Below are 27,228 nucleotides of genomic sequence, written 5' to 3' on the forward strand. Positions count from 1 at the left end.
AGCCCATGGGAATATGTTTTTGCAAAACAATGTTCTGTTAACCTATCTGACAGCTGTTGGTGTTTTCTGTGAGCGTCTTTGTTTCCTCAGGCTCTAAAATCACCTGTTTCCAAAAGCCAGGGAAAGAACTAAAAAAAGGTAGTAACTTAGTATCCAGACAGTGCTCATCTTCAACCCAGTCCACCAGACCCTATTGAGGGTAATGACCATCAGCACTGTCCCTAGCTTAGTCAGGAAATGGAAAAGCTTATCATTGGTAAGCACAACACAGAAGCTGCTTACCACTAATGAAAAGGGGTATTTATTAGGAAGCCAAATCAAAATGGGGACAGCCTCAGAGGAGGATCAACAGCCGGCGTGTGTTCCAACTTCCAGTGACTTGCAAGAAAGAGAGGGGAGACATGAAAGCAGATAAGGACATAAAGAGAGACACTTTTACCTAAAAAATAAGGGAAACTATGCAGGGCTTTCACACTTGTTAGCATTAGCTAATGAATATTCCATCCTGGGTGGGCTTAGTGATGTAATGCAGAGCAGTCAGGGAGTTGGCAGCTTCTGAGATCGGCATACGGCAACTGTACAGTACACTCAACCTGTGCAGTGCATCAAGCTACAGGTCTGGCTGAAAGATGTAATTACCAAAACAGCAGGATGTATAGTATGTTCATCATAGTTACCTATGATAGTCACATTGTGGTGGACAAATTATGAAAGAGGGGCCGATACAACTTTTTCCAGTTAAACAGTTAAAATACTTTATATACTTTCACCATGTAAATCCTTTGTAATATTCCTTCATTTTCTCACAGTGATGTTCTGAGCAGTATGTCCAGAGTGGTGCCCCATGGCTGGTGCCCCCTTGTCAACCTCCCACACCCCGGCAGATCATAAAACCACACCCCGCAGCACAAGAATGCATCATAAGGGCAGAGCAGCTGCTGCTGCTAGAGTGACTGATGGGGTGGACGCCCCAAATACCTCCTTCCAATCCTTGACCTCTCAGATCTTCCAACCCTCCCCCCACCCCCAACCTCAAGATGCCCATCTTCTCCCCAAACACTCAAAAATATTTTTTTAAAGGAGATTACTATAAGATTTGACCCGCTCTCTCCCTATTGTCAAGTCTCAGTCATCTAGGCTAGTGTTTGTTTCACTGTGAGAATAATTAATTACTTTAGGTACATCTACATCTACTGTTGCTTCAGAGGAAGACAAGTGTCAATCCCCTTTGCCATACTGAACTGAGACTGTGGCTTGGGATCTCCACCAATCCAATAGTCTGTCTCTGGGGCCTAGAATACAGGTCTACACGACCAGTCGGAGTAGGATGAGGAGAAATGGCTAGACCAGCTGGCCAGAGCAAAAAAAATCCCTAAATTCCATTAATGCTCATGTTACATGTGAGCAGTTACTTTTTATTATCTCAGAACATACTGGTTTGCAACTGTCACTCTGGGAAACCCCCTACTTATACAGTGAGCATCCTGTTTCAAAAGTGCCAACAAATCACCCCTCGGTCAGCTTGTTCTCATGTTGAGAAAAGCAAAAGGGTTAGCCTCCATCATTAAAGGGATACTTCCCAGAGTCAGATTAACTTGTGTTTACCATTTGTCTCTGTATTCAGTATGAAGGAAGTTAGAGGTAGTTTCGCAAACATTCGCACAATAGTTAGCAATTGCGCTAGCACTAGTTAGCAACAGGCTTCATTAGAAAATGCATCGGCGACGTTGTACCCACGGTGAGGGTTCGCTTCTTCCCCAACCAAATGCCCTGGATTAACACAGAGGTTGGCGCTAAACTAAAGAGCAGGGCTACTGAACACAGAGCTATCGCAGACAACCCTGATGCTACGGCCGAAGACAGGAATAAGTACAAGAAGGCCCGCTATGACCTCCGCAGAGTCATCAAACGAGCAAAAGGAAAATATAGGAATAAGGTGGACTCATATTACACAGGCTTCGACGCCCACCACATGTGGCAGGGGCTACAGTCTGTTGCGGATTACAAAGGAAGACCCAACCATGATCTGCCCAACGATGCCTCTCTACCATACGAACTCAATGCATTTTATGCACGCTTTGACAACATCAACAACAACATCAACCGCCCCAACAGATCCATCGATGACGCAATCTTAATTGCTCTCCACACTGCCCTCACCCACCTAAATAAGAGGAATAACTTTGGAGAATGCTGTTCTTTGACTACATCTCAGCGTTAAACACCATTATCCCCTCCAAGCTCGTCACCAAGCTTAGGACTCTGGGTCTGAACACCTCCCTCTGCAACTGGATCCTGGACTTTCTAACGTGCTGACCCCAGGTGGTGAGGGTAGGCAACAACACCTCCACCACGCTGACCCTTATCACAGGGGCCCCACAGGGGGTGTGTGCTTCGTCCCCTCCTGTACTTCTTGTTCACTCATGACCATTTGGCCACGCACGACTAACCACATTATCAAGTTCGCGAGTGGTAGGCCTAACACGAGTGGTAGGCCTGATCACCGGCGACGATGAGTCACCCTACAAGGAAGAGGTCAGTGTGGTGCCGGAGCAACAAACCCTCCCTCAACGTCAGCAAGACCAAGGAGCTGATTGTGGACTAAAGGAAATGGGGTGGGCAAGCCTCCATACACATTGACAGGTCGGCAGTGGAACAGGTGGACAGCTTCAAGTTCCTCTGTGTCCAAATCACTAAAGACTTAAAATGGTTCAAACACACACGCACATTCATGAAGAAGGCATGAAAGTGCCTCTTCCCACTCAGGAGGTTGAAAAAGTTAGTCATAGGCCCTTAAATCCTGAAAAGGTTCTACAGCTGTACCATTGAGAGCATATTGACCGGCTGCATCACTGCTTGGTATGGCAATTGCACCACCCTGGATCGCATGGCACTACAGAGGGTTGTGCAGACAGCCCAGTATTTTACTGGGGCCAAGCTCACTGCCATCCAGGACCTCTATATCAGGCGGTGTGAAAAGAACGCCCGGAAAATCATCAAGTCTGACACCAAGGCTCTTTAACAGCTTTGATCCCCAAGCAATACGACTGATAAATAGCTACACGGACCGAGTTTGACCTTTTATTTCAGTATTTGCACTGTCTCTATGCACACTCACAGAGCCCTACACACTCACACTGTCACACCAACACGCACAAACGCTCACTCCATCATTTGCTCACTCACAGATAATATGCACATACATTTATACTGATTCTACACACCTACACCCACTCACATGCAAGCTGCTGCTACTCTGTTTCATTTTATATCCTGTTGCCTAGTCACCTTACCCCTATACATATCTACCTCCATCACTCCAGTATCCCTGCACATGTAAATATTGTATTGGAACTGACTTTAAATATTTCCTGTATATGGTATGCTTACTTACTGTATCTCTTATTTCTCGTGTTTTTTGGTTTTCTAGTAATGCATCGTTATTGATTATTTCATTGTTGGGCTTTGTGTCTCCAAGAAAGACATTTCACTGTATTTGTGCATGTGACATTGAAACTTGAACTTCCATTGTATCCATGAGTTCATTGGAGGCTGTGGAAGTAGATAATGGGTCAGCGGTCAAACGACCTCCACTCATCACTGTCAAACGCTCCCTGAAACATTTCAGCGAGCAAGCCTTTCTAATCGACCTGGCCCGGGTATCCTGGAAGGATATTGACCTCATCCCGTCAGTAGAGGATACCTGGTTATTTAAAAAAAATGCCTTCCTCACCATCTTAAATAAGCATGCCCCATTCAAGAAATTTAGAACCAGGAACAGATATAGCCCTTGGTTCTCTCCAGACCTGACTGCCCTTAACCAACACAAAAACATCCTGTGGCGTTCTGCATTAGCATCGAACAGCCCCCGTGATATGCAACTTCTCAGGGAAGTTAGAAACCAATATACACAGGCAGTTAGAAAAGCCAAGGCTAGCTTTTTCAAGCAGAAATTTGCTTCCTGCAACACAAACTCAAAAAAGTTCTGGGACACTGTAACGTCCATGGAGAATAAGATCACCTCCTCCCAACTGCCCACTGCACTGAGGATAGGAAACTCTGTCACCACCGATAAATCCACTATAATTGAGAATTTCAATGAGCATTTTTCTACGGCTGGCCATGCTTTCCACCTGGCTACCCCTACCGCGGTCAACAGCACTGCACCCCCCACAACTACTCGCCCAAGCCTTCCCCATTTCTCCTTCTCCCAAATCCAGTCAGCTGATGTTCTGAAAGAGCTGCAAAATCTGGACACCTACAAATCAGCTGGGCTAGACAATCTGGACCCTTTCTTTCTAAAATTATCTGCCGAAATTGTTGCAACCCCTATTACTAGCCTGTTCAACCTCTCTTTCGTGTCATCTGAGATTCCAAAAGATTGGAAAGCAGCTGCTGTCATCCCCCTCTTCAAAGGAGGGGACACTCTTGACCCAAACTGCTACAGACCTATATCTATCCTACCCTGCCTTTCTAAGGTCTTCGAAAGCCAAGTCAACAAACATTTTGACCATTTTGAATCCCACCGCACCTTCTCCGCTATGCAATCTGGTTTCAGAGCTGGTCATGGGTGCACCTCTGCCACGCTCAAGGTCCTAAACAATATCGTAACCGCCATCGATAAGAAACAATACTGTGCTGCCGTATTCATTCACCTGGCCAAGGCTTTCGACTCTGTCAATCACCACATCCTCGTCGGCAGACTCAAAAGCCTTGGTTTCTCAAATGATTGCCTCGCCATATTCACCAACTACTTCTCTGATAGAGTTCAATGTGTCAAATCGGAGGGACTGTTGTCCGGACCTCTGGCAGTCTCTATGGGGGTACCACAGGGTTCAATTCTTGGGCCAACTCTTTTCTCTGTATACATCAATGATGTCGCTCTTGCTGCTGGTGAGTCTCTGATCCACCTCTATGCAGACGACACCATTCTGTATACTTCTGACCCTTCTTTGGACACTGTGTTAACTACCCTCCAGACAAGCTTCAATGCCATACAACTCTCCTTCCATAGCCTCCAACTGCTCTTAAATACAAGTAAAACTAAATGCATGCTCTTCAACCGATCGCTGCCCGCACCTGCCCGCCCGTCCAGCATCACTACTCTGGACGGTTCTTACTTAGAATATGTGGACAACTACAAATACCTAGGTGTCTGGTTAGACTGTAAGCTCTCCTTCCAGACTCACATCAAACATCTCCAATCTAAAGTTAAATCTAGAACTGGCTTCCTATTTCGCAACAAAGCATCCTTCACTCATGCTGCCAAACATACCCTCGTAAAACTGACCATCCTACCGATCCTCAACTTCAGCGATGTCATTTACAAAATAGCCTCCAATACCCTACTCAATAAACTGGATGCAGTCTATCACAGTGCCATCCATTTTGTCACCAAAGCCCCATATACTACCCACCATTGCGACCTGTACGCTCTCGATGGCTGGCCGTCGCTTCATACTCGTCGCCAAATCCACTGGCTCCAGGTCATCTACAAGACCCTGCTAGGTAAAGTCCCCCCTTATCTCAGCTCACTGGTCACCATAGCAGCACCCACCTGTAGCACGCGCTCCAGCAGGTATATCTCTCTGTTCACCCCCAAAGCCTATTCCTCCTTTGGCCGTCTCTCCTTCCAGTTCTCCACTGCCAATGACTGGAACGAACTACAAAAATCACTGAAACTGGAAACGCTTATCTCTGTCACTAGCTTTAAGCACCAGCTGTCAGCTCACAGATCACTGCACCTGTACATAGCCCATCTATAATTTAGCCCAAACAACTACCTCTTCCCCTACTGTATTTATTTAGCCCCTTTGCACCCCATTATTTCTATTTCTACTTTCTTCCACTACAAATCTACCATTCCAGTGTTTTACTTGCTATATTGTATTTACTTTGCCACCATGTCCTTTTTTTGCCTTTACCTCCCTTATCTCACCTCATTTGCTCACATTGTATATAGACTTATTTTTCTACTGTATTATTGACTGTATGTTTGTTTTACTCCATGTGTAACTCTGTGTTGTTGTATGTGTCGAACTGCTTTGCTTTATCTTGGCCAGGTTGCAATTGTAAATGAGAAATTGTTCTCAACTTGCCTACCTGGTTAAATAAAGGTGAAATAAATAAAAAAATAAAAGGCCTCACTGCCAAAATCCCAAAGTATCCCTTTAACATTTCACTTATCAACCAAGTAGATATATCCTGTAGATGACAGCCTCCCTTCTATTGCTTGTAAAAAAAAATGTCACAAAGCAAGATTGAACGGCAGCTGCTGATTACGTTTTTTTTATTGTGTCCGTCTGAGAGGTCCTAGTGCCTTCAACGTTTGATCTTCTCAAATCAAAATTGCATTTGTCTCGTACACATATTCTGCAGATGTTATCACAGGTGCAGCGAAATGCTTATGTTTCTAGCTCCCACAGTGCAGTAATACCTAACAGTATAAAACAACACACAAATCCCAAAAATATCAGAACGAGCAATGTCAGAGTCCACAATATAAATATAAAATACATTTATATAATGGTATGAATGGACAGTATATGAATAGAAGGTGTGTACAGCAGTAGTTATATAGGATGAGCCTTGATTAGAATAGATTATATACATATGAAGTGGGTAGAACAATATGTAAACATTATTAAAGTGACCAGTGTTCAATGACTACGAACATAGGGCAGCAGTCTCTAAGGTGCAGAGTAGAGTACCGAGTGGTAGCCTGCTACTAATAGTGACTAAGGTTCAGGGCAGGGTACCGGAAGGAGACCGGCATGTTCATTCCTGTTACCTGAAAACTTGATATAGGCCTCTGGGCGAAATAGTCAGACAGTTTTAAGACATGAGCGAAAGCATACAGCAATCCAAATCTGAGAGTTATCCCCGGTTGTGTCTTTGCCAGCCAAGGAAAGTGAGCCCACAGGTCTCAACCAATCAGATGGCAGGGTTTTTAGCGGAAGCAAAGATGGTGTTGGTGGTAGCCACCCACACAAATGTAAAAGCCTTTTACCAGACATTGTGTTGAAGACATACTACTGGGAATGAGACTGTATTCCCCCTTGCCAACAAATCACATCCCCCACTCTATTGCAAAGTGATCTGAGGGTAATGTGATATTGTGCTCATGGAAAAAGCACTTGGACTAGCAGATGGCCTGCTATTCAAGAATGTCCGTCTGGGTTTTGAACAGCAAAACAAGTGAAAGAGTAAGCGCTCGAAGGTCATGCCCATGGCCATTTTACTACAAAGTCTTCCTGTAATGAAGTTACTGGGCTAGCGTAAGATGCTGGATAATCAAAACCCTAATCCAACGTAATCAAATTACATCTGATCAGCCAATACACCTAGAAAAAGGTTGTCCTTTGGTATACAAAAATATATATAAATCTGGTTTTGTTTATTGCACTTCTGGATTATCTACACAAGGTAGGAAAGTGAAAACCGACTGGGGTGGGAAAGAATGAAAGCACCATCTCAATAGGGTTTATTAGGTGCAAAACAGGATTTTGGGGGATTTTAAACAAAGCCTCTCCTAGCCTGATCACAGCTGAAAACATAGCATGTGATCCTTTATAAACGTTGGCCACTGTATGAATAAAGTTTGACTATTACACAATAATTTCCTACAGTAGAAAGAAAAAGAAAGGGAGTGGCTATTTAAAAAAAGATACACTTCCACTGTTAGGCTATAACTGCAGCCCCTGTTAAAAGATAAGACAAAACTTTTTCAGTCACACCTAGGCAAACATACAGATATGTACAAATTCAACTGATTTTGCCAATGGCAAGTTGTAAGCTAATTTCAAAGGGGGAACAACAGCTTTAGACAGCTAGAAAGATGATGTGTCTGTATCCAAAAGATTATGACAGCAGCTGAAAATGGCATTTGAAAGAAATCACACAACACATCCAGTTACAGTATCTATATCAGGTGACAGTGGAGCCCAACCTTGTCGGCTGGATCATCATCTCAACAATCCCTGCATGTGGGAGAAGGAGAATGGCATGCCGGCAGCTTTACTTGCATAATGCCAAAAAGTGGTGGTGGTACATCAATAGTTTGTCTGATAATTGCCAAATGATAGTCAGACAATACACAAACAAAACATTTGTTTTGATGGTCTATGCCTAGACAATTTGAACAACGACCCCAAGTGGAATAATCACACTAGACAACTGTCTCCACTGAGAAATTCTATATAATACACCCATACGCAAAACCATTTTTTTATTTCAAGGATACCTTCCTTCGGTGCAGGGGTTAGTGTTAAAAACGTTTAACAAAAGGGTCATGGACAAATAAAGATGTATTGAGTGATATTACGTTTGACTTGGACTTGTTTTTTGACAACATAGGAACTTTTAAAGTATTGCAACAACGTAATACACTATTGCACCTTCCCATCTTAAAAATCTATGGAATGAGGTTACATTTGAAACTCTAGCCCGTAATTTGTTTCATTCAACCTAGTCTGAATTGTCGCATTTGTTTCTCCTCTAGGTTATCATTTTTATTAGGCACTAAAAACAACTTGAAGTACATTTTTGTTTAAAAAGGCAGTCAAATCAAACTGTATTCTTACCTTAAAAAAGTAAAGCGATACGATGTCACGGAGTTTCGATTTGAGCTCCCCGGCGTTATTAGCGAGAGAAAAGTATCTGTTCTCCGTCCAAATGCAGGACCGTTATTTCCAGCTAATCCAAATGCAAATTGTTTGACAAATTACTCTAAAAACGTGCGTTTACTTTACTGCCCCTTCCTAGTCTTTACCGAGCAGCACTGTGTCAGTTGTCGTATGGTACATTCGTTGTCTTTGAGGATCGCCACAGCTGACAAGCCGCTTGGTTTGCGCACGGGGAGTTCAGAGGAACAGTTACTACAACCGACAAGCTCAAGCTGAGTGGCAGACTTGTTTTTAGGCATATCTGGGAGTGGGCAACTTATTTTGTGGAAGCGCAATTGCTTCGTCCCGCAGTGAGCCATTGTTTACAGACAAGCAAGAAGCGCAATATATTAGTGACATCGTCGAACTTTCACAAAAACAAGCTAAATACTTGAAATAATGGATAATTTTATCCTCATTTTAATTATATTCGTTTTATAATGATTTAGCAAATTCCCATACGTAGGCCTATCCCCTGCCCAAAACATAAGTGTTACCACCACAAACATATTTAGTTATAAACAACACAGAACGGTATAAATTCAGTTCCAGGTGGTAATACAAGAGGAAATTCAATGACAGCATCACCTTAAAATCTGTATGTAGACCTATGTGATATGAATCTGTATGTAGACCTATGTGATATGAGCCTCCTCTGGTGGTTGCCAGTGGGACTGAAAGCACAGTTACACAAAAAAATAACCTAACGTACCAGCCGAGGACAAAAATGTAATAACAGATTTGATTACCACTCATAATTGTATAGCATGTCTTTAATTCTTTACTTGTGTAGGAACCATTTTTGCCTCCTACTTATGTGTTTTTGTGTTGCGTTGTATAGTACACTTAATTTGTTGCCTGAAGACTCACACTGAATTCTTCCGCTGCTCTGTTTTGCTACATGCTTCAGTGTGACTGCCATCATCTAAGTCAAATTTTGTATAACACCACTCATGTCAAAATGAGGGGTGTTGTACAAAATAAAGTCATCGGGGATTGGATCATTTCTAACCAATCAGAGTATCAAAGCCAATGACACATTTTCAAAACACTGCTTTAACCATGTGTGTTCTAGCTCTGGCCCAACCCATCAACTTCTGGGACCAATCAGAATGTGTTTGAATGTGTTTGCGTTCTAGATATCATCTGGGAGGTACTGTGGGATTCTTTGCGGAGAAGGAACTCAGGGATTTCGATTAATCTGGACACACTTCGATCCGTCATTTCCCATCCAACTAGCTTGTGATGCTAGTCCCTATGGTATGGGAGCAGTCATGTCCTATATCATGCCTTCCGGTGAAGAGAAGCCGATTGCTTTCGCATCGAGGAAATTGTAGAAAGTAGAAAGTAACAACGCAATAGAATGGGAAGCCCTAGGAATAGTTTTTGGAGTGCATAAATTTCACCAGTATTTGTACAGAAGGAAGTTCACCCTTCTTACTGATCATCATACAGATCATTGTCCACTGACTAGCATCTTTGGACCGCATACTGCAAGCAAGCAATACAAAGGTGGGCTTTGTTGTTGTCAGCATACACCTACGACATCAAGTGCCACAAGTCAGAACTGCAATGCTAAGCAGATGGACTTTCCAGGTTACCACTACCCGTGGTCAAGACGGAGACACGCCAAGTTGACATCTTCAACACAAGTGTGGAGAAACAACAGAAACAACCAGGTGTTATCTGCAGTGATGGAAATCATCATCCAAGGTAAAGCCACAGGAAATGCTCCGGAACTGAAACCTTACCTTTCCAGGAGAACTAAGCTGTCAGGTCAATCCGGTTGTCTGCTGTGGGGGAGGAAAGTTATCATTCCGCCTTTGCTGAGGAAACCAGCGAAGGCAGAATCAAATACGAATCAAACGGTTTGCATGAAGGAAATTACACAAAGCTACTTTTGGTGGTCTGGATTGGATGGAGGCATTGAGGAGAACGCAAAAACATGTTCCCCATGCTAAAAGGTAAACTTGCAGCTCAACTTGCAGCTCTTCATCCATGGGATTGGCTGGAGTAGGCATGGCAATGCATGCATGTCAACTTCGCAGGTTCAGTCGAAGTTTGTTTCTGGTGGTCGTGGATGCTCATAGAAAGTAGCCAGTGGTTGCCATCATGAGACCTATTGCTGAGAAGACCATTGAGAAGCTTGGGGAAGTGTTTAGTCGGTTTGGATCGCCACTCCAACTCCTTAGCAACAATGGACCACAGAAATGTCCAAAGAAATGGCCTCGTTCCTACAGGTGAATGCCGTACAGCACATCAGGTCCGCACCGTATCATCCATCAACCAACGGGCTGGTGGAGAGGTTTGTGCAGACCATGTTCATGGTCTCCATGAAACAGCGTCTCAGGGTCAAGGGACACGGCACTAACGCTTGAACAGCTTCCTGCTATCCTACAGGAACATGCCGCATACAACCACCAAGGCTTTTTCTGTATCACTACTCATGAAGAGAGAGCTACGCACAAGTTTCGACCTACTCAAACCTTTGAACGCAAAGGAGACAGTGTGACATTGTGAACTGAGCGGGCTCCCAAGTGATGCAGTGGTCTAAGGCACTGCATCTCAGTGCTAGAGGGGTCACTACAGATCCTGGTTCAATCCTGGGCTGGTATCACATTTGGCCGTGATTGGCAGTCCCATAGGGCGGCGCACAATTGGTCCAGCATCGTTAGAGTTTGGATGGGGTAGGCCATCATTGTTTATAAGAATTTGTTCTTAACTGACTTGCCTAGTTAAATAAAAGAAAAAAAGAAAAAAAAATGACAGAGCTTTCAATCCTGGAGAAACTGTCTAGGAACTACCTCAACAGACCAAAATGGGTTCCTGCTACTGTCATTGCTCAGACTGGTCCTGTGTCCCAGACTGTCCAGACTGCAGAGGACTTCATCTGGAAAAGACACACAGATAAGTTACTGTTGAGTACTGTGAGTGGTCCAGAACTGTTACTGGGTGACATCCTGTCCCAGCAGTCGTCACCTAGGGGCTCACAGTCACCTTTTCAGGACTGTTGTTCATAATGGGGGCAATTTAAGAAGGAGTGGAGGAGATGTTGTGTATTGGGGTTGTGCTGCAGAGCATCATGGGAGTTGTGGTATGTTGAGATGATCACGTTCGAGATAAATGGTTGAACTGAATTCTTGTCTCCCGTCTCATTATTATTGAATTGTTATAAAGACGTGGTTATGAAACCCACGAGACATAACAAGTATGTTGGCTGACTATAACATTTTATCCTGATACATTAATAAATACGTACTTGTAAAGACGGTCGTCAGGAATGGACCAAGGCGCAGCGGGTTGAGTGCTCATAATTAACTTTAATGAAAACACTTACACAAACAAAACAAAACGATGGACGACGAATACAGACTTGAAGGCAAAAGACAGCAATTCAAGAGACAACCTCCCACAAATTACAAACACACCCTAATATATAGGACTCTCAATCAAAGGCAACTAGACAACACCTGCCTTCAATTGAGAGTCCACACCCCAATTAACTAAACATAGAAACAGACTAACTAGAAAGAACATAGAAATAGACTAACATAGAGCAGTGACCAAAAAACCCTGGAATACATAAATCAACTACCCTCTACATAATACACACACCCCGAACCACATAAACCAAATACCCTCTGCCACGTCCTGACCAGCCTACACTAACAAAATAACCCTCATACTGGTCAGAACGTGACAGTACTGTGGTAATTATGGCATGTTTAACTGCCTAAAATATCCACTGTAGTTTGCATAGACCACAGGCGAACTGATGAAAAACTGGTAGCTAGCTAGCTACCCACAAAGGCTGATAATTATGAAATTACAAGCTAGCTATTGATTTATGTAGTTATCTGGTTTTGTCTGTATTGGTCAAAGGTAATGCAGTAGCACTGAGTGTGCAGTGCTTCAAATGTAATTTTTGATGCGTTCTCCAAACTCTCGTCTTCACAAGACCGTACAAAATAGAACGTCCTTGGAGTGAGGAGCACGAACACCCAGTGACACATGTCATTACATGCAGCATCCAATCTACAGGCATGTCAGGGGGGATGGCATTGTCTCACATCAGATAGAGCGACTGCCGTCTGCGCTGGCTCCTGGCAAGTGCATGTAGCATTAGAATGATGCCATCTGACATGAGACAATGGGGGAGGGTTCTAGAAATGTAACGTCCAGTAAAATGTAGGCGTGGCTTCCAGCGCCTACATTTTATTGGCTGTTAATTCTTTTTTTACATTTTATTGTTTCACCTTAATTTAACCAGTTAGGGTAGTTGAGAACAAGTTCTCATTTACAACTGCGACCTGGCCAAGATAAAACAAAGCAGTGCGTCACAAACAACAACACAGAGTTACACATGGAATAAACAAACGTACAGTCAATAACATAATAGAAAAAAATCTGGATACAGTGTGTGCAAATGAGGTAAGATTAGGAAGGTAACGCAATAAATAGGCCGTAGTGGCAAAGGAATTACAATTTAGCAATTAAACACACATAGATGTGAAGAAGATTAATGTGCAAGTAGAGATACTGAGGTGCAAAGGAGCAAAAAAAAATAACAATAATAACAATATCGGGATGAAGTAGTTGGATGGGCTATTTACAGATGGGCTATGTACAGGTGCAGTGATCTGTGAGCTGCTCTGACAGCTGATGCTTAAAGTTAGTGAGGGAGATATGAGTCTCCAGCTTCAGTGATTTTTGCAATTCGTTCCAGTCATTGGCAGCAGAGAACTGGAAGGAAAGGCAGCCAAAGGAGGAATAGGCTTTGGGGGTGACCAGTGAAATATAACTGCCGGAGCACGTGCTACTGGTGGGTGCTGCTATGTTAACCAGTGAGCTGAGATAAGGCGGCGCTTTACCTAGCAAAGACTTATAGATGACCTGGAGCCAGTGGGTTTGGTGACGAATATGAAGGGAGGGCCAGCCATCGAGATCTTACAGGTCGCAGTGGTGGGTAGTATATGGGGCTTTGGTGACAAAACGGATGGCACTGTGATAGACTGCATCCAATTTGCTGAGTAGAGTGTTGGAGGCTATTTTTTAAATGACATCGCCGAAGTCGAGGATTGGTAGGATAGTCAGTTATACGAGGGTATGTTTGGCAGCATGAGTGAATGCTGTTTTGTTTGCGAAACAGGAAGCTGATTTTAGATTTAATTTTGGATTGGAGATGCCTAATGTGACTCTGGAAGGAGAGTTTACAGTCTAACCAGACACCTAGGTATTTTTAATTGTCCACATATTCTAAGTCAGAACCGTCCAGAGTAGTGATGCTGGACGGGCGGGCAGGTGCGGGCAGCGATCGGTTGAAGAGCATGCATTTAGTTTTACTTGTATTTAAGAGCAGTTGGAGGCCACTGAAGGAGAGTTGTATAGCACTGAAGCTCGTCTGGAGGTTAGTTATCACAGTGTCCAAAGAAGGGTCAGAACTATACAGAATGGTGTTGTCTGCGTAGAGGTGAATCAGACTCACCAGCAGCAAGAGTGACATTATTGATGTATACAGAGAAAAGGGTCAGCCCGAGAATTGTACCCTGTGGCACCCCAAAAGAGACTGCCAGATGTCTGGACAACAGGCCCTCCGATCTGACACACTGAACTCTGTCTGAGAACTAGTTGGTGAACCAGGCAAGGCAGTCATTTGAGAAACCAAGGCTGTTGAGTCTGCCGATAAGAATGTAGTGATTGACAGAGTCGAAAGCCTTGGCCAGGTCGATGAATATGGCTGCACAGTATTGTTTCTTATCAATGGCAGTTATGATATCGTTTAGGACCTTGAGCGTGGCTGAGGTGCACCCATGACCAGCTCGGACGCCAGATTGCATAGCGGAGAAGGTACGGTGGGATTTGAAATGGTTGTGATCTGTTTGTTAACTTGGCTTTCGAAGACTTTAGAAGGGTCGGATAGATATAGGTCTGTAACAGTTTGGTCTAGAGTGTCTCCCACTTTGAAGAGATTTCCAATCTTTGGGGATCTCAAACGATACAAAAGAGAGGTTGAACAGGCTAGTAATAGGGGTTGCAAAAATTGGGGCGGATCTTTTTAGAAAGAGAGGGTCCAGATTGTCTAGCCCAGCTGATTTGTAGGGGTCCAGATTTTGCAACTCTTTCAGAACATCAGCTATCTGGATTTGGGTGAAGGAGAAATGGGGGATGCTTGGGCAAGTTGCTGTGGGGGTGCAGGGCTGTTGAACGGGGTTGGGTTAATCTAGCCGTTTCGGCTAATATAAACTTCTGCAGACTTCCAAAGGAGCAACAACGTGATTTGGAGGTATGGTAACGCAAGACTAACTCAGGGAGATAACTGAAATTACAATTACAATGGTTTTCAATGAGGAACATTTGGAATTTAAATAAGAATTTGGTTTGCTTTCTGAATTGACTGGAATTTAAATGGAATTGACCCCAACCCTGGGGTGCATTCAGTTCGGATCAACATTTCCTACCGTAAGTTTGTACTGAACTACATGTTTTCCCAAAACGGTGCTCACTGTTCTTTTGAGGTATATTTACTCACGTTTGGTGGGTGTGGCCAGATCTATATAGGTGTGACCATTTGAAATCGCAAAACTCATGCAGCACACCTCCTTACACAATCACCCTCTGGGCCACCATAATCACATCATTCTCCAACTGTTTTTTTAGTACAGTAATGTTTTCGTTGAATTAAACGATGAACACCACTCTGTCATATTGAATGCACCCCAGGTATGCACAGGTATGGAGAGCATGTAGTCAAAGAGAGTAAATGACCCACTCCCAAATAGACCCCTAAACCCTACACCCTAATCTGAGAGGATTTTACAGGTGTAAGCAATATCCCACTGGGCACACACTGGTAGAATCAACGTTGTTTCCACGTAATTTCAATGAAATTACGTTGAACCAACATGGAATGAACGTTGAATTGATGTATGTGCCCAGTCGGATGGTAATAGCTCCACCTTGCCCTCTAAGAGGCTAGGTGGAAGTTTCACCATATTGCTTATAACAAATCAAATCCTCTCAGACCTCCACAAATGCCTAGGATGTAGTGCTTAGGGGTCCATTTTGGGTTGGGCCCTTCTTTGAATCTGTGCCATAATGGCTTCTATGACAGCATGGGCAGCGCCATTGAGGGGTTTCTTCACTTTAAAGTAGCCAATTGCTTCTGCTGCTGCTTCTGCGAGTCGGTAAACAAATTTAAAGGGTGCCTGTAGTGTGTTGTCTGAACAGGTATAAAAGCAAAGGTTGGTGATTTACTGCCTCCTACAGTTATGGAATGTTTTCTCAGGAGAATAATTAATTTACTGAGCCTTCCTGATGACCTGGATGGAATTATGTGATCCCTCCTTAACCCATAGGAAGTCCCTCCAAGTTGACTAAAATAGCTTTGGGGTGCTAGAGCTGCCTATCTCTGTCTATGTTATACCTACAGGTTTAAAATCTCTGTGATACAGTTCTTACAGTGCTCACTGTAACACCTTGGAAAAAAAATAATAATTGAAATAACTGATTGGATTTATAAAGTGCCTTTCCACCTACAGTCAATGCTCAAAGTTCAATAAAAAGTGCCTACAGTGTTTAGATCTGCCTTTATGGAATTAGCCTATTGGTATGTTTTTATCTTAGCTGCTAATAATCGGACAAAACAAAAGACCCAACCAAAGATGGACATTTGAAAAATGGTTGTTTTGCACATATGAACACATTTTGCAATCCCACATGTCCCACAAAACTACTTTTCAGATAATCACACATGACATTGAAAAAGATTATACTTTCTGGAATCCAGCTTTATCTTAATCTATTCAGCTTTTTCCCATTTTACAGTGACCTGGACTCATTAAGGACCTCTTAAGGATTAGTCCCTTTTTAAATTTTTGCCTAAAATACCAAAATCTAACTGCCTGTAGCTCAGGCCCTGTCATGGGTGATGTAGGGTGTAGACCAAAACGCAGCGGGAAAATGTATACTCATCTTCTTTTTTATTTAGGACAAAGAAGGAAAACCAAAACAAACATGTATACAAAAACACAACGACGATTAACAGTTCTGTAAGGCATGAAGCTATACACGGAAACAATCTCCCACAAAATCCCATGACAAACACACTCCTAAATATAGGACCTTCAATCAGAGGCAACGATAGACAGCTGCCTCCAATTGAAGCCCCCAATCCCCATTACAAAACATAGAAATACAAACGCCTAGACAGAACATTACATTTACATTTACATTTAAGTCATTTAGCAGACGCTCTTATCCAGAGCGACTTACAAATTGGTGCATTCACCTTATGATATCCAGTGGAACAACCACTTTACAATAGTGCATCTAAATCTTTTAGGGGGGGGGGGGGGGTTAGAAGGATTACTTTATCCTATCCTAGGTATTTCTTAAAGAGGTGGGGTTTCAGGTGTCTCCGGAAGGTGGTGATTGACTCCGCTGTCCTGGTGTCGTGAGGGAGCTTGTTCCACCATAGGGGTGCCAGAGCAGCGAACAGTTTTGACTGGGCTGAGCGGGAACTGTGCATCCTCAGAGGTAGGGGTCCAGCAGCCCAGAGGTGGATGAGCGCAATGCCCTCGTTTGGGTGTAGGGACTGATCAGAGCCTGAAGGTACGGAGGTGCCGTTCCCCTCACGGCTCCGTAGGCAAGCACCATGGTCTTGTAGTGGATGCGAGCTTCAACTGGAAGCCAGTGGAGAGAGCGGAGGAGCGGGGTGACGTGAGAGAACTTGGGAAGGTTGAACACCAGACGGGCTGCGGCGTTCTGGATGAGTTGTAGGGGTTTAATGGCACAGGCAGGGAGACCAGCCAACAGCGAGTTGCAGTAATCCAGACGGGAGATGACAAGTGCCTGGATTAGGACCTGCGCCGCTTCCTGTGTGAGGCAGGGTCGTACTCTGCGAATGTTGTAGAGCTTGAACCTACAGGATCGGGTCACCGCCTTGATGTTAGTGGAGAACGACAGGGTGTTGTCCAGGGTCACGCCAAGGTTCTTAGCACTCTGGGAGGATTACACAATGGAGTTGTCAACCGTGATGGCGAGATCATGGAACGGGCAGTCCTTCCCCGGGAGGAAAAGCAGCTCCGTCTTGCCGAGGTTCAGCTTGAGGTGGTGATCCGTCATCCACACTGATATGTCTGCCAGACATGCAGAGATGCAATTCGCCACCTGGTTATCAGAAGGGGAAAGGAGAAGATTAATTGTGTGTCGTCTGCATAGCAATGATAGGAGAGACCATGTGAGGATATGACAGAGCCAAGTGACTTGGTGTATAGCGAGAATAGGAGAGGGCCTAGAACAGAGCCCTGGGGGACACCAGTGGTGTGAGCACGTGGTGCGGAGACAGATTCTCGCCATGCCACCTGGTAGGAGCGACCTGTCAGGTAGGACGCAATCCAAGCGTGGGCCGCGCCGGAGATGCCCAACTCGGAGATGGTGGAGAGGAGGATCTGGTGGTTCACAGTATCAAAGGCAGCAGATAGGTCTAAAAGGATGAGAGCAGAGGAGAGAGAGTTAGCTTTAGCAGTGCGGAGAGCCTCTGTGACACAGAGAAGAGCAGTCTCAGTTGAATGACCAGTCTTGAAACCTGACTGATTTGGATCAAGAAGGTCATTCTGAGAGAGATAGCAAGAGAGCTGGCCAAGGACGGCACGCTCAAGAGTTTTGGAGAGAAAAGAAAGAAGGGAAACTGGTCTGTAGTTGTTGACATCGGAGGGATCGAGTGTAGGTTTTTTGAGAAGGGGTGCAACTCTCGCTCTCTTGAGGACGGAAGGGACGTATCCAGTGGTCAAGGATGAGTTTATGAACAAGGTGAGATAAGGGAGAAGGTCTCCGGAAATGGTCTGGAGGAGAGTGGAGGGGATAGGGTCAAGCGGGCAGGTAGTTGGGCGGCCGGCCGTCACAAGTCGCAAGATTTCATCTGGAGAGAGAGGGGAGAAAGAGGTCAAAGCATAGGGTAGGGCAATGTGAGCAGGACCAGTGGTAGAAAGTGGACCAGCGGTGTCGTTTGACTTAACAAACGAGGAGCGGATGTCGTCAACCTTCTTTTCAAAATGGTTGACGAAGTCATCCGCAGAGAGGGAGGGGGGAGGATTCAGGAGGGAGGAGAAGGTTACAAAGAGCTTCCTAGGGTTAGAGGCAGATGCTTGGAATTTAGAGTGGTAGAAAGTGGCTTTAGCAGCAGAAACAGAAGAGGAACATGTAGAGAGGAGGGAGTGAAAGGATGCCAGGTCCGCAGGGAGGCGAGTTTTCCTCCATTTCCGCTCGGCTGCCCGGAGCCCTGTTCTGTGAGTTCGCAATGAGTCGTCAAGCCATGGAGCAGGAGGGGAGGACCGAGCCGGCCTGGAGGATACATAGAAATAAACTAACATAGAACGATAACCCAAAAACCCTGGAATACATAAATCAAATACCCCTCTACATACACAACCACCCCGAACCATATAAACCAAATACCCCCTCTACATGAACACATACACAAACACACCCAGAACCACATAAAACAAATACCCCCTGCCACGTCCTGACCAAACTATAAGAACAAATAACCCCTTTACTGGTCAGGACGTGACAGGCCCTGAAGCGAGGATATGCATATTCTTGGTAACATTTGAAAGCAAACACTTGAAAGTTTATGGAAATGTGAAAGGAATGTAGTATAATATAACACAATAGATCTGGTAAAAGATAATACAAAGAAAAAACCAACCGTTCTTTTGTATTTTTTGTTCCATCATCTTTGAAATGCAAGAGAAAGGCCATAATGTGTTATTCCAGCCCAGGTGCAATTTAGATTTTGGCCACTAGATGGCATCAGTGTATGTGCAACGTTTTAGACTGATCCAATGAACCATTGCATTTCTGTTCAACATTTTGTATCAAGACTGCCCAAATGTGCCTAGTTTATTAATAACTTTTCATGTTCAATATTGTGCACTCTCCTCAAACAATAGCATGGTATTATTTCACTGTAATATCTACTGTAAATTTGACAGTGCAGTTAGATTAACAAGAATTTAAGCTTTCTGCCAATATCAGATATGTCTATGTCCTGGGAAATGTTCTTGTTATTTACAACCTCATGCTAATCGCATTAGCCTACGTTAACTCAACCGTCCTGTGGAAGGGACACCGATCCTGAAGAAGTTTTAATAATGTAATGGACTCAGAATTTTCTGCCCTTTTTTCCATCCCACTTGACTAGAGGAATGTAATGTAGGCCTATTTGACAGTGTCACATCTGCTCCCGCTCCCCCTCTCAGGTGCTCGAGGTCACCAGTTCACTCATCATTACGCAAGCCTTCCACCATCGTTACGCGCACCTGCGCTTAATTATGGGTCTCACCTGGACTCCATTATGTCATTTACCTCCCCTATATCTGTCACTTCCTCAGTTTCATTCCCGAGTCAGCATTGATGTTATGTTTTTCCTGTCCAGACGCTGTTCTTGTTTTGTTTCGTGTTTATTTATTATTAAATCCACGCCCTGTACTTGCTTCTCGTCTCCCAGCGTCTGTCGTTACAGAACCGTTACAGACAGAGTGCCCTGCAGTATGCTTGCTTTATGCCCAATACATCTGTCCTTCACTCTGGCTGCTGGTCATTCAATCTGAGCATTCAGATGAAAAAATTAGAGCTAGCTTTGAATCATAAACCTTTTGTATTGACTAATATTTTTGCCAGGAGGGTCTATAGGATGCCCATATTCCACTAATGGTAAGAACAAGATAGATATCCCTTAGCAAATAATTTAATGGGGTCAGACAAAGGTGGAGGGTCTTATAACGTATCTATGGTTTTTACAGTAGCCTTCAAGTTGTAATACACAACAGATACTAGTTACAGTTTTTGATTGGTCCATGGTTGGTAGTACAGAAAACTTAGATGAATACTATACTGTGTGATCTGTGTGACTGCTTTACTCTGTGTGCAGTCTGTGCATGACTTTGACCTCTACAGAGACATTTAACAGGAACAAGAAGCCCTATTAATACCAGATTTCACAAACCAACTCAATCCTTTTTTTTACACAGCTGATCGAACAGAAGAGTAAGAGGAATTTGGCAGCTTTTTGCAGTATTTGGAATGGTGCTACAAAAAGAGCAGCAATTTTATAGGCTACTATGCTAGTAGGCCTATGTATGAGTTTTATACAGAGCCTTCGACAGGTGAGTGTGTACACAGTGCAGTGGGAAAGCCATTTACATCACGTGAGGTGGGGTGGGGTGCGGTCTCACAGTTGTAGGCTACCTTTGCTTACCTGTCATATTGAAACCTCAAGGCTATGAAAAAATCACCAATAGGTACCACACTGGTTTGAACTAGATCGACATATTTTATTGACAAAATGGAATCGCCTGTGAAGACAGGTTTCCATAGACTGGAGATAAAGAAAACCACATGGGATGTTCCAGAGCAATATATCGCGCTGAAAGCAGTTGGCTCGGGCGCTTACGGGACAGTATGGTGAGTGAAGGGGCTTTGTGAAGGGGCAATTATTGGTAGCTTTCCTGGAATAACTTCTCGCCAAACCAGCATGCGTTTTATACACTTTAAAATATACCACTGTATAAATACAGTTGTTCTCATTGAAACATGTACAACATAAACAGAATAAGGGACCAACTTTACCTAAGCCTATAATTGTTTATTAATTTCTTATTAGTTACACACGCAAAGTTCTACAATATTGGATATTGTGTAATATCAGCTTGTTGTTCCATTTTTTTTCAATAACGAAGGACATTGCTAACAGAGGCACTACTGCCTCAAGGAAATTAGCAAATTGAAGCAGGTCTCAAGATGAGACTAATTTTGCACTCCCAACCTGGAGCCAGCCCCATATTAACACATCTTGAAACCCAGTTTTACCTCTGCCAGATATCGGTAATATAGAATGAACACACAAGCGTCTGAAATGTTATTTGTAGTACTACTTATAATAATTTGTCAAACTGACATGAAAGCTAGTCAAAGATTCTGTACTCTTTGATCTATACTGACTTGAAGTATTACTATTGGCATTGAGGGTAACCATTCTATATCCCCCTTGCCTACATTCTGTGACAGAATTCTTCTATCCAACACTAATGTAATTTGACTTTCAACTTGTTTTATTCATTAGTTCTGCTATTGACCAGCAGACTAAGGAGAAGGTGGCCATAAAGAAGCTCTATCGTCCCTTTCAGTCCCTAATCCACGCTCAACGGGCCTACCGAGAACTAAGACTGTTACGCCATATCCAGCATGACAATGTAAGTCCTTATTAACTACTATAATTGTGGACATCTGAGATACACTCCCTTGGATAACGATTCCAGACACTCAAAAATGAAAAGCCATCACAATGCAGTAATTGTTATTCATTCTACTTCACATTAGGATCATTTGTAGTTTGAAACTATTCAGTATGTTGAATATCAGTCACCCAAAGACATCCAGTTTTATTCCTTTGCCTCCTTCCTATGTTTATTTATGTTTGGTGGAGAGGAATAGCACCTTTTATAGGCCTGTGTTTTCATTCAACATATTCACAGAACACTTGTACTTCGTCAGGCCTACTTGTACTAATGGTGATGAATTAGTGTTACTGCAATGTATATGTTTGTGTGGTCACTTTTTGTGGGAATAAACTCTTCATTACTTTCCTTCTTCCTGTTGTTTTCCTTAAGGTGATCAGCCTCCTCAATGTCTTCACACCTGATTTCTCCCTGGAGAAATTCCAGACGTTGTAAGTGGGGAGCTGTGAACTACATTCCTCTGCCAGTTGTCACAGCTTGTTGAGACAGGCTGCTGAGAGTGTATCATGAAGTTTGAGTTTGATTGTGCTTGTGTGTGTGTGTACTTGTTTTCCTACATTATTAGGACCCCGATGTCCTAAAATTTCACCCGAATGTCCTGAATTTGTTCAAATGCAATTTTAAATGTAAGGATTAGGTTTTGGGATTAAGGTCAGGTTCGGGGTTTTTCGGGTTAAGTTTAGGGTTAGATTTAGGGTTAGGGGTTAGGGAAAATAGGATTTTTAATTGTCAAACATTTTTACACTCCAAAAACAAAGCTGTGTGTGTGTGTGTGCAGGTTTGTTCATGTTTGTTTGTGCTTACTTACTTGGGCCCTTCGCTCCTTTGTGTGTGCTTGGGTATGTGATATAATCTGTTAGCTGAGTTAAAACACATATTTTATGTCTGTGTTATGATTGCAACCATGTGAGACACAGTGTATGATGTTACCTGCATTTTTTGTTATGTAATCATTTTATACATTTGTAATGCTCAGTTTGAGGAGGTAGCTTTAGCACATGACGTATTGTATGATTCCCTTTCCCTACTTTTTTTCTCTGTCACAGTTACATGGTGACACTGTTTGTATCTGACTTCCTATCTCTCTCCTCCATGTTACAGTTACATGGTAACACTGTTTGTATCTGACTTCCCATCTCTCTCCTCCATGTTACAGTTACATGGTAATGCCCTTTGTGGCTCAGGACCTCGGTCGCATCATGAAGAGCAGGAGACTAACCGATCGCATCATCGTTTACCTCTTCTACCAGCTGCTACGTGGCCTTAAGGTGTTCACCACTACTAAGAAATCATTGTATTATATGGGGTGGCAGGTAGCCTAGCTGTTAGAGAGGCGTGCCAGCAAATGGATGGTTGCCATTTTGAATCCCGGATCTGTGAGGAAAAAGTGATCCGTCTGGAAATGAGTTGGCAACCGGAGGTTTGCTGGTATCAAATCCTAGATGCCTTTGCCTGCCGGTGTGCCCTTGAGCAATGCACTTAAACCACCCCAAAACAACTGCTCCACAGACGCCCAGTGTGGCAGACCTATGCTCTGACCTCTCAACCTGTATATGCGTGTATCTTTCAGAAGGGATGGGATAAAGAGGAAGTCAAATTTTGGTTGGACCTTGATCTTAATCTTAAATCGTAATCTTATACTCACCTGAAAATAATGTTTCTTTACATTTTTCTATCCCTTAGTATATCCATTCGGCAGGGATCATCCATCGGGTTTGTATTAGGTTCTTATGAATATACTTGAAATACATTTCTAAGTACATTTGAGTGGCCAGATCATATAAGATCCTACATGTTTTTTACCTTTATTATTCAGGACCTAAAACCTGGCAACCTTGCTGTGAATGAGAACTGTGAATTAAAGGTAATTAATAATTTGGCAACAAGCTGCATTTATATGTTTAATTATACTGTACCTTTTATTGTAAAACCTTCAGACAGTAAGATAAACATAATCTACTTGATTTAGGAAGATGCCACACTGGTGTTTAAAGACTACACTTTATTGTTTGATTGTTGTGGTTACGTATTAGCCTCTCTTTTTATAAGCTTCAATTGACTTTTCTTTCACATTCCCTCGCTTTCTCTTTCTATCTCAGATCCTGGACTTTGGTCTAGCAAGACATGCCGAGAGTGAGATGACAGGCTATGTGGTGACACGCTGGTACAGGTCACCAGAGGTCATCTTCAACTGGATGCACTATAGCCAATCAGGTGACCTATCACCAACACACAATTAATACCTTTTCATTTATTTGGGCTTCATATTCCATGCACTGCACTTCTGGGGTTATCTTACTCTTGTACTATTGGTTCAGCTGTAGCTCATGTGTTATTTATTCTGTGTGTGTCTGTCACCCTCTCAGTGGACTTGTGGTCTGCAGGCTGCATCCTGGCTGAGATGATCACAGGCCAGGTTCTTTTCCCAGGCAATGACAGTATCCTCTCATGTTTCCTCTTAACACCTGTATAACTCACTAAGTTTACATCAACACAAAAACAGATATTCTGTACCCCATTTCTTTGTATATTACTGATGTACGTATCATGTAGTTATCTTATGTATTAGTTATCATTCTGCAGTTGCACAAGGGACAACACCAATCATGTAGCAGACTGTTCACTGATCAGTGCTCTAAGTATTTTGCTTGTAGTGGTTTCCACTGTGTGTCTTGTGTGTCCCTACACCCTCCTTGACCATCCTTTTCAGGCATTGACCAGCTGAAGAAGATCCTCAACGTTACAGGAACACCACCATCCTCCCTGGTGCAGAAGATGCAGAGCAAAGATGTAGGTCCTACTGTCATCTCAATCTAATGGAAACTGTTCAGCTCGCAACTATTCAATGTAGCTTTGGTGTTGAAATCACAAGTATGCTCACTATGGTGGTAACTTGTAAGAAAAAGGAGATAACATTGAAAAAAAACAGTTGACAGTTGAACATTGTTGGTATTGTCTTGCAGGCTCGCTCATATGTACAGAGTCTCCCTATCCAAAAGAAGAAAAACTTCAAGGAGGTCTTTCCCTCCTTGCGTGTAAACGGTGAGTTGGTCTATTATCACTGTGCTAATGTTACATCCTGCATGGTGGTTGTGAATATCTCAGTTTTTCTACTTTGTATTGAGAACAGTTGAGGGCTGGCTTGACTCTGTTTTCCCTGCACTACTTCCTAATGCCTTACTTTCTCTATGTAATATTTCTCTATCCTCTCTCTCTCTCTCTGTCCTGTGTGTTCCTCTGTCCAGCGGTGAATCTGCTGGAGAACATGCTGCTGCTGGACCCAGAGACCAGGATGACGGCTAAAGAGGGCCTCTCACACCCCTATCTCGCAGAGTTCCATGACCCAGAATCTGAACCCGACTCCCCGACACATGACGACTCTTTTGAAAGCCTGGAGCTTGACGTGGGAGAGTGGAGTAGTGAGTATATCTTCTCTATGACTGATTACCTGGTTGCACATGTTGATGGCATTTCTCCTGAATTTCTCACGGTTCTTGGAGACTTACAGTTACAGTTCTGCAAAGTTTCCCTTTCAGGATATGAAATTCTAAAATACTATATGGTGTGATTCCTGTGATACAATTCTAAAATGCTTTGTTCTTTCCTGTTAGGTCTGATCCACATGGAGATTATGGCTTTCGATCCCAGTAACCCCAGTGCAACTGCATTGTAGTGGACAGACGCCACAGAGCACTGGCTCCCCCCAGTTTTTGAACCATGGAGTTTAGCATATGAACTACATGACAAACTAGAATAACATGTTATTACATGTTATAAAAAGTTTGCGTATCACATTTCACAACATGGTATATGACTTTATGAAACTTCATACTGTATGTCCGAATTTTTATGGATCCCTCATATTTAAAGGGAAGGTCATACACTCTTTAAAAAAGGTGCTATCTAGAACCTAAAAGGGTTCTTCGGCTGTCCCCATAGGAGAACCCTTTGAAGAAACCTTTTTGGTATAACCCTTTTGATAGAGGCCTCTAGTGGCTAAAAGGCTGTATTAGCATGGTCAGCGCCATTGAGTGCTTCCACCATTTTAATGTAGTCAACTGGGTGGGACTTTCAACATCATTGGCTGATCCCTCTTGGTGACCCTGTTGGAGTCATGTCCAACCGGTCATCAGGAGGGATTAGCCAATCGTGGAGAAGAAAATTGACTACATTCTGTCACAGACGCTATAATGGCACAGATACAAAAATGAATCCTCTATCGGTCTCCTATGGTAGAACTCTATTGGGTTCCATGTAGTGCAGGCTTGGCCCAAATTTATGTGCTCTCTGACGCCTGGAGTTGGAAGACAGAGAACAATGCCAAAGGACTAGTCAGCCCTTCCTCCACTGAGGGGCCAAAATGTTTCTCTCTGTTACAGTATACAGACTGACTATTGGATGTGATATAATAATACTATAGTATCCATGTCCAGTATCTATCTGAAACGTGTTCACTGAGGATAACTGATGCTATATATATATATAACTACATTACGCTCAGAGGTGCTATCGTCCTCTCAGGAATTCTGTCTCATTTACAGTGGTCCAATCCGCTACACAAGCATTTAGATACTGTGACACCCTGTGGAGATTGGGCCTTTGTGGTCAGGTTACACTGTAAACTTGGTATCGTTTGATTGGTCAATGGTGGTTGGTCTTGGGTTGAAAGGTTACACCTTCAGATGTTATAAATGGAATTACATGGCTTTGTTCTCTCTCTTATCCTGTTTCCAGCCATGGAGGAAGGTTGTATGATCAATTCTAATTTCCTAGGCTTCTACGCCTCTGGCCTAGTTAGCATCTCTTTGTTCATGCTTTGTCTTGCAAGTTAACCTTAGGATCTATATGCCTAGAATTATGCTTTGTTAATGTCAGTATTGCCTTGTAACTTAAGCTTTATGCCTTGTATGTGAACCCGTTCATTTTGCAAAGTTATTAAATAATACTTGCTTTGATATTCGCTTCTCATGACCATTCATCAAATCAAATCAAATCAAATGTATTTGTCACATACACATGTTTAGCAGGTGTTAATGCAAGCGTAGCGAAATGCTTGTGCTTCTAGTTCCGACCATGCAGTAATATCTAACAAGTGGTCTACCAATTCCACAACAACTACCTTGTACACACAAGTGTAAAGGAATGAATACGAATATGTACATAAAAATATATAAATGAGTGATGGCCGAACGGCATAGGCAAGATGTAATAGATGGTATGGAGTACAGTCTACACATATGAGATGAGTATTGTAGGGTATGAAAACA

The 27,228-nt window shown here is 43.1% G+C and overlaps 2 protein-coding genes across 3 annotated transcripts in view; one reads left to right on the forward strand and one right to left on the reverse strand.

Annotated features, from left to right (window-relative positions):
• LOC106566976 (plexin-B1) overlaps positions 1–8,918 on the reverse strand; it is a 71,512-nt gene extending 62,594 nt beyond the window's left edge. Inside the window, exon 1 of one of the 2 annotated variants that reach the window (XM_014135685.3) lies at positions 8,583–8,917. The gene's annotated coding sequence lies outside the window, so the exon portion shown is untranslated. Of the gene's footprint in view, positions 1–8,582 lie in introns of both variants that reach the window. The other variant, XM_082960165.1, reaches the window with a different exon arrangement.
• Positions 8,919–20,861: 11,943 nt separating this feature from the next.
• On the forward strand, positions 20,862–26,916 carry LOC106566975 (mitogen-activated protein kinase 12). The gene is made up of 12 exons (XM_014135684.3): positions 20,862–21,128; positions 21,787–21,916; positions 22,334–22,392; positions 23,118–23,229; positions 23,645–23,674; positions 23,778–23,825; positions 24,061–24,175; positions 24,328–24,399; positions 24,672–24,751; positions 24,925–25,003; positions 25,207–25,380; positions 25,573–26,916. The coding sequence occupies exons 1-12, from the start codon at positions 21,010–21,012 to the stop codon at positions 25,632–25,634; spliced, it is 1,080 nt and encodes a 359-aa protein (XP_013991159.2). The 5' UTR covers positions 20,862–21,009; the 3' UTR covers positions 25,635–26,916.
• Positions 26,917–27,228: the final 312 nt, after the last annotated feature.

Source organism: Salmo salar, chromosome 13, assembly GCF_965601325.2.
Source record: "Salmo salar chromosome 13, fSalSal1, whole genome shotgun sequence".
Taxonomy (NCBI): Eukaryota; Metazoa; Chordata; class Actinopteri; order Salmoniformes; family Salmonidae; genus Salmo; species Salmo salar.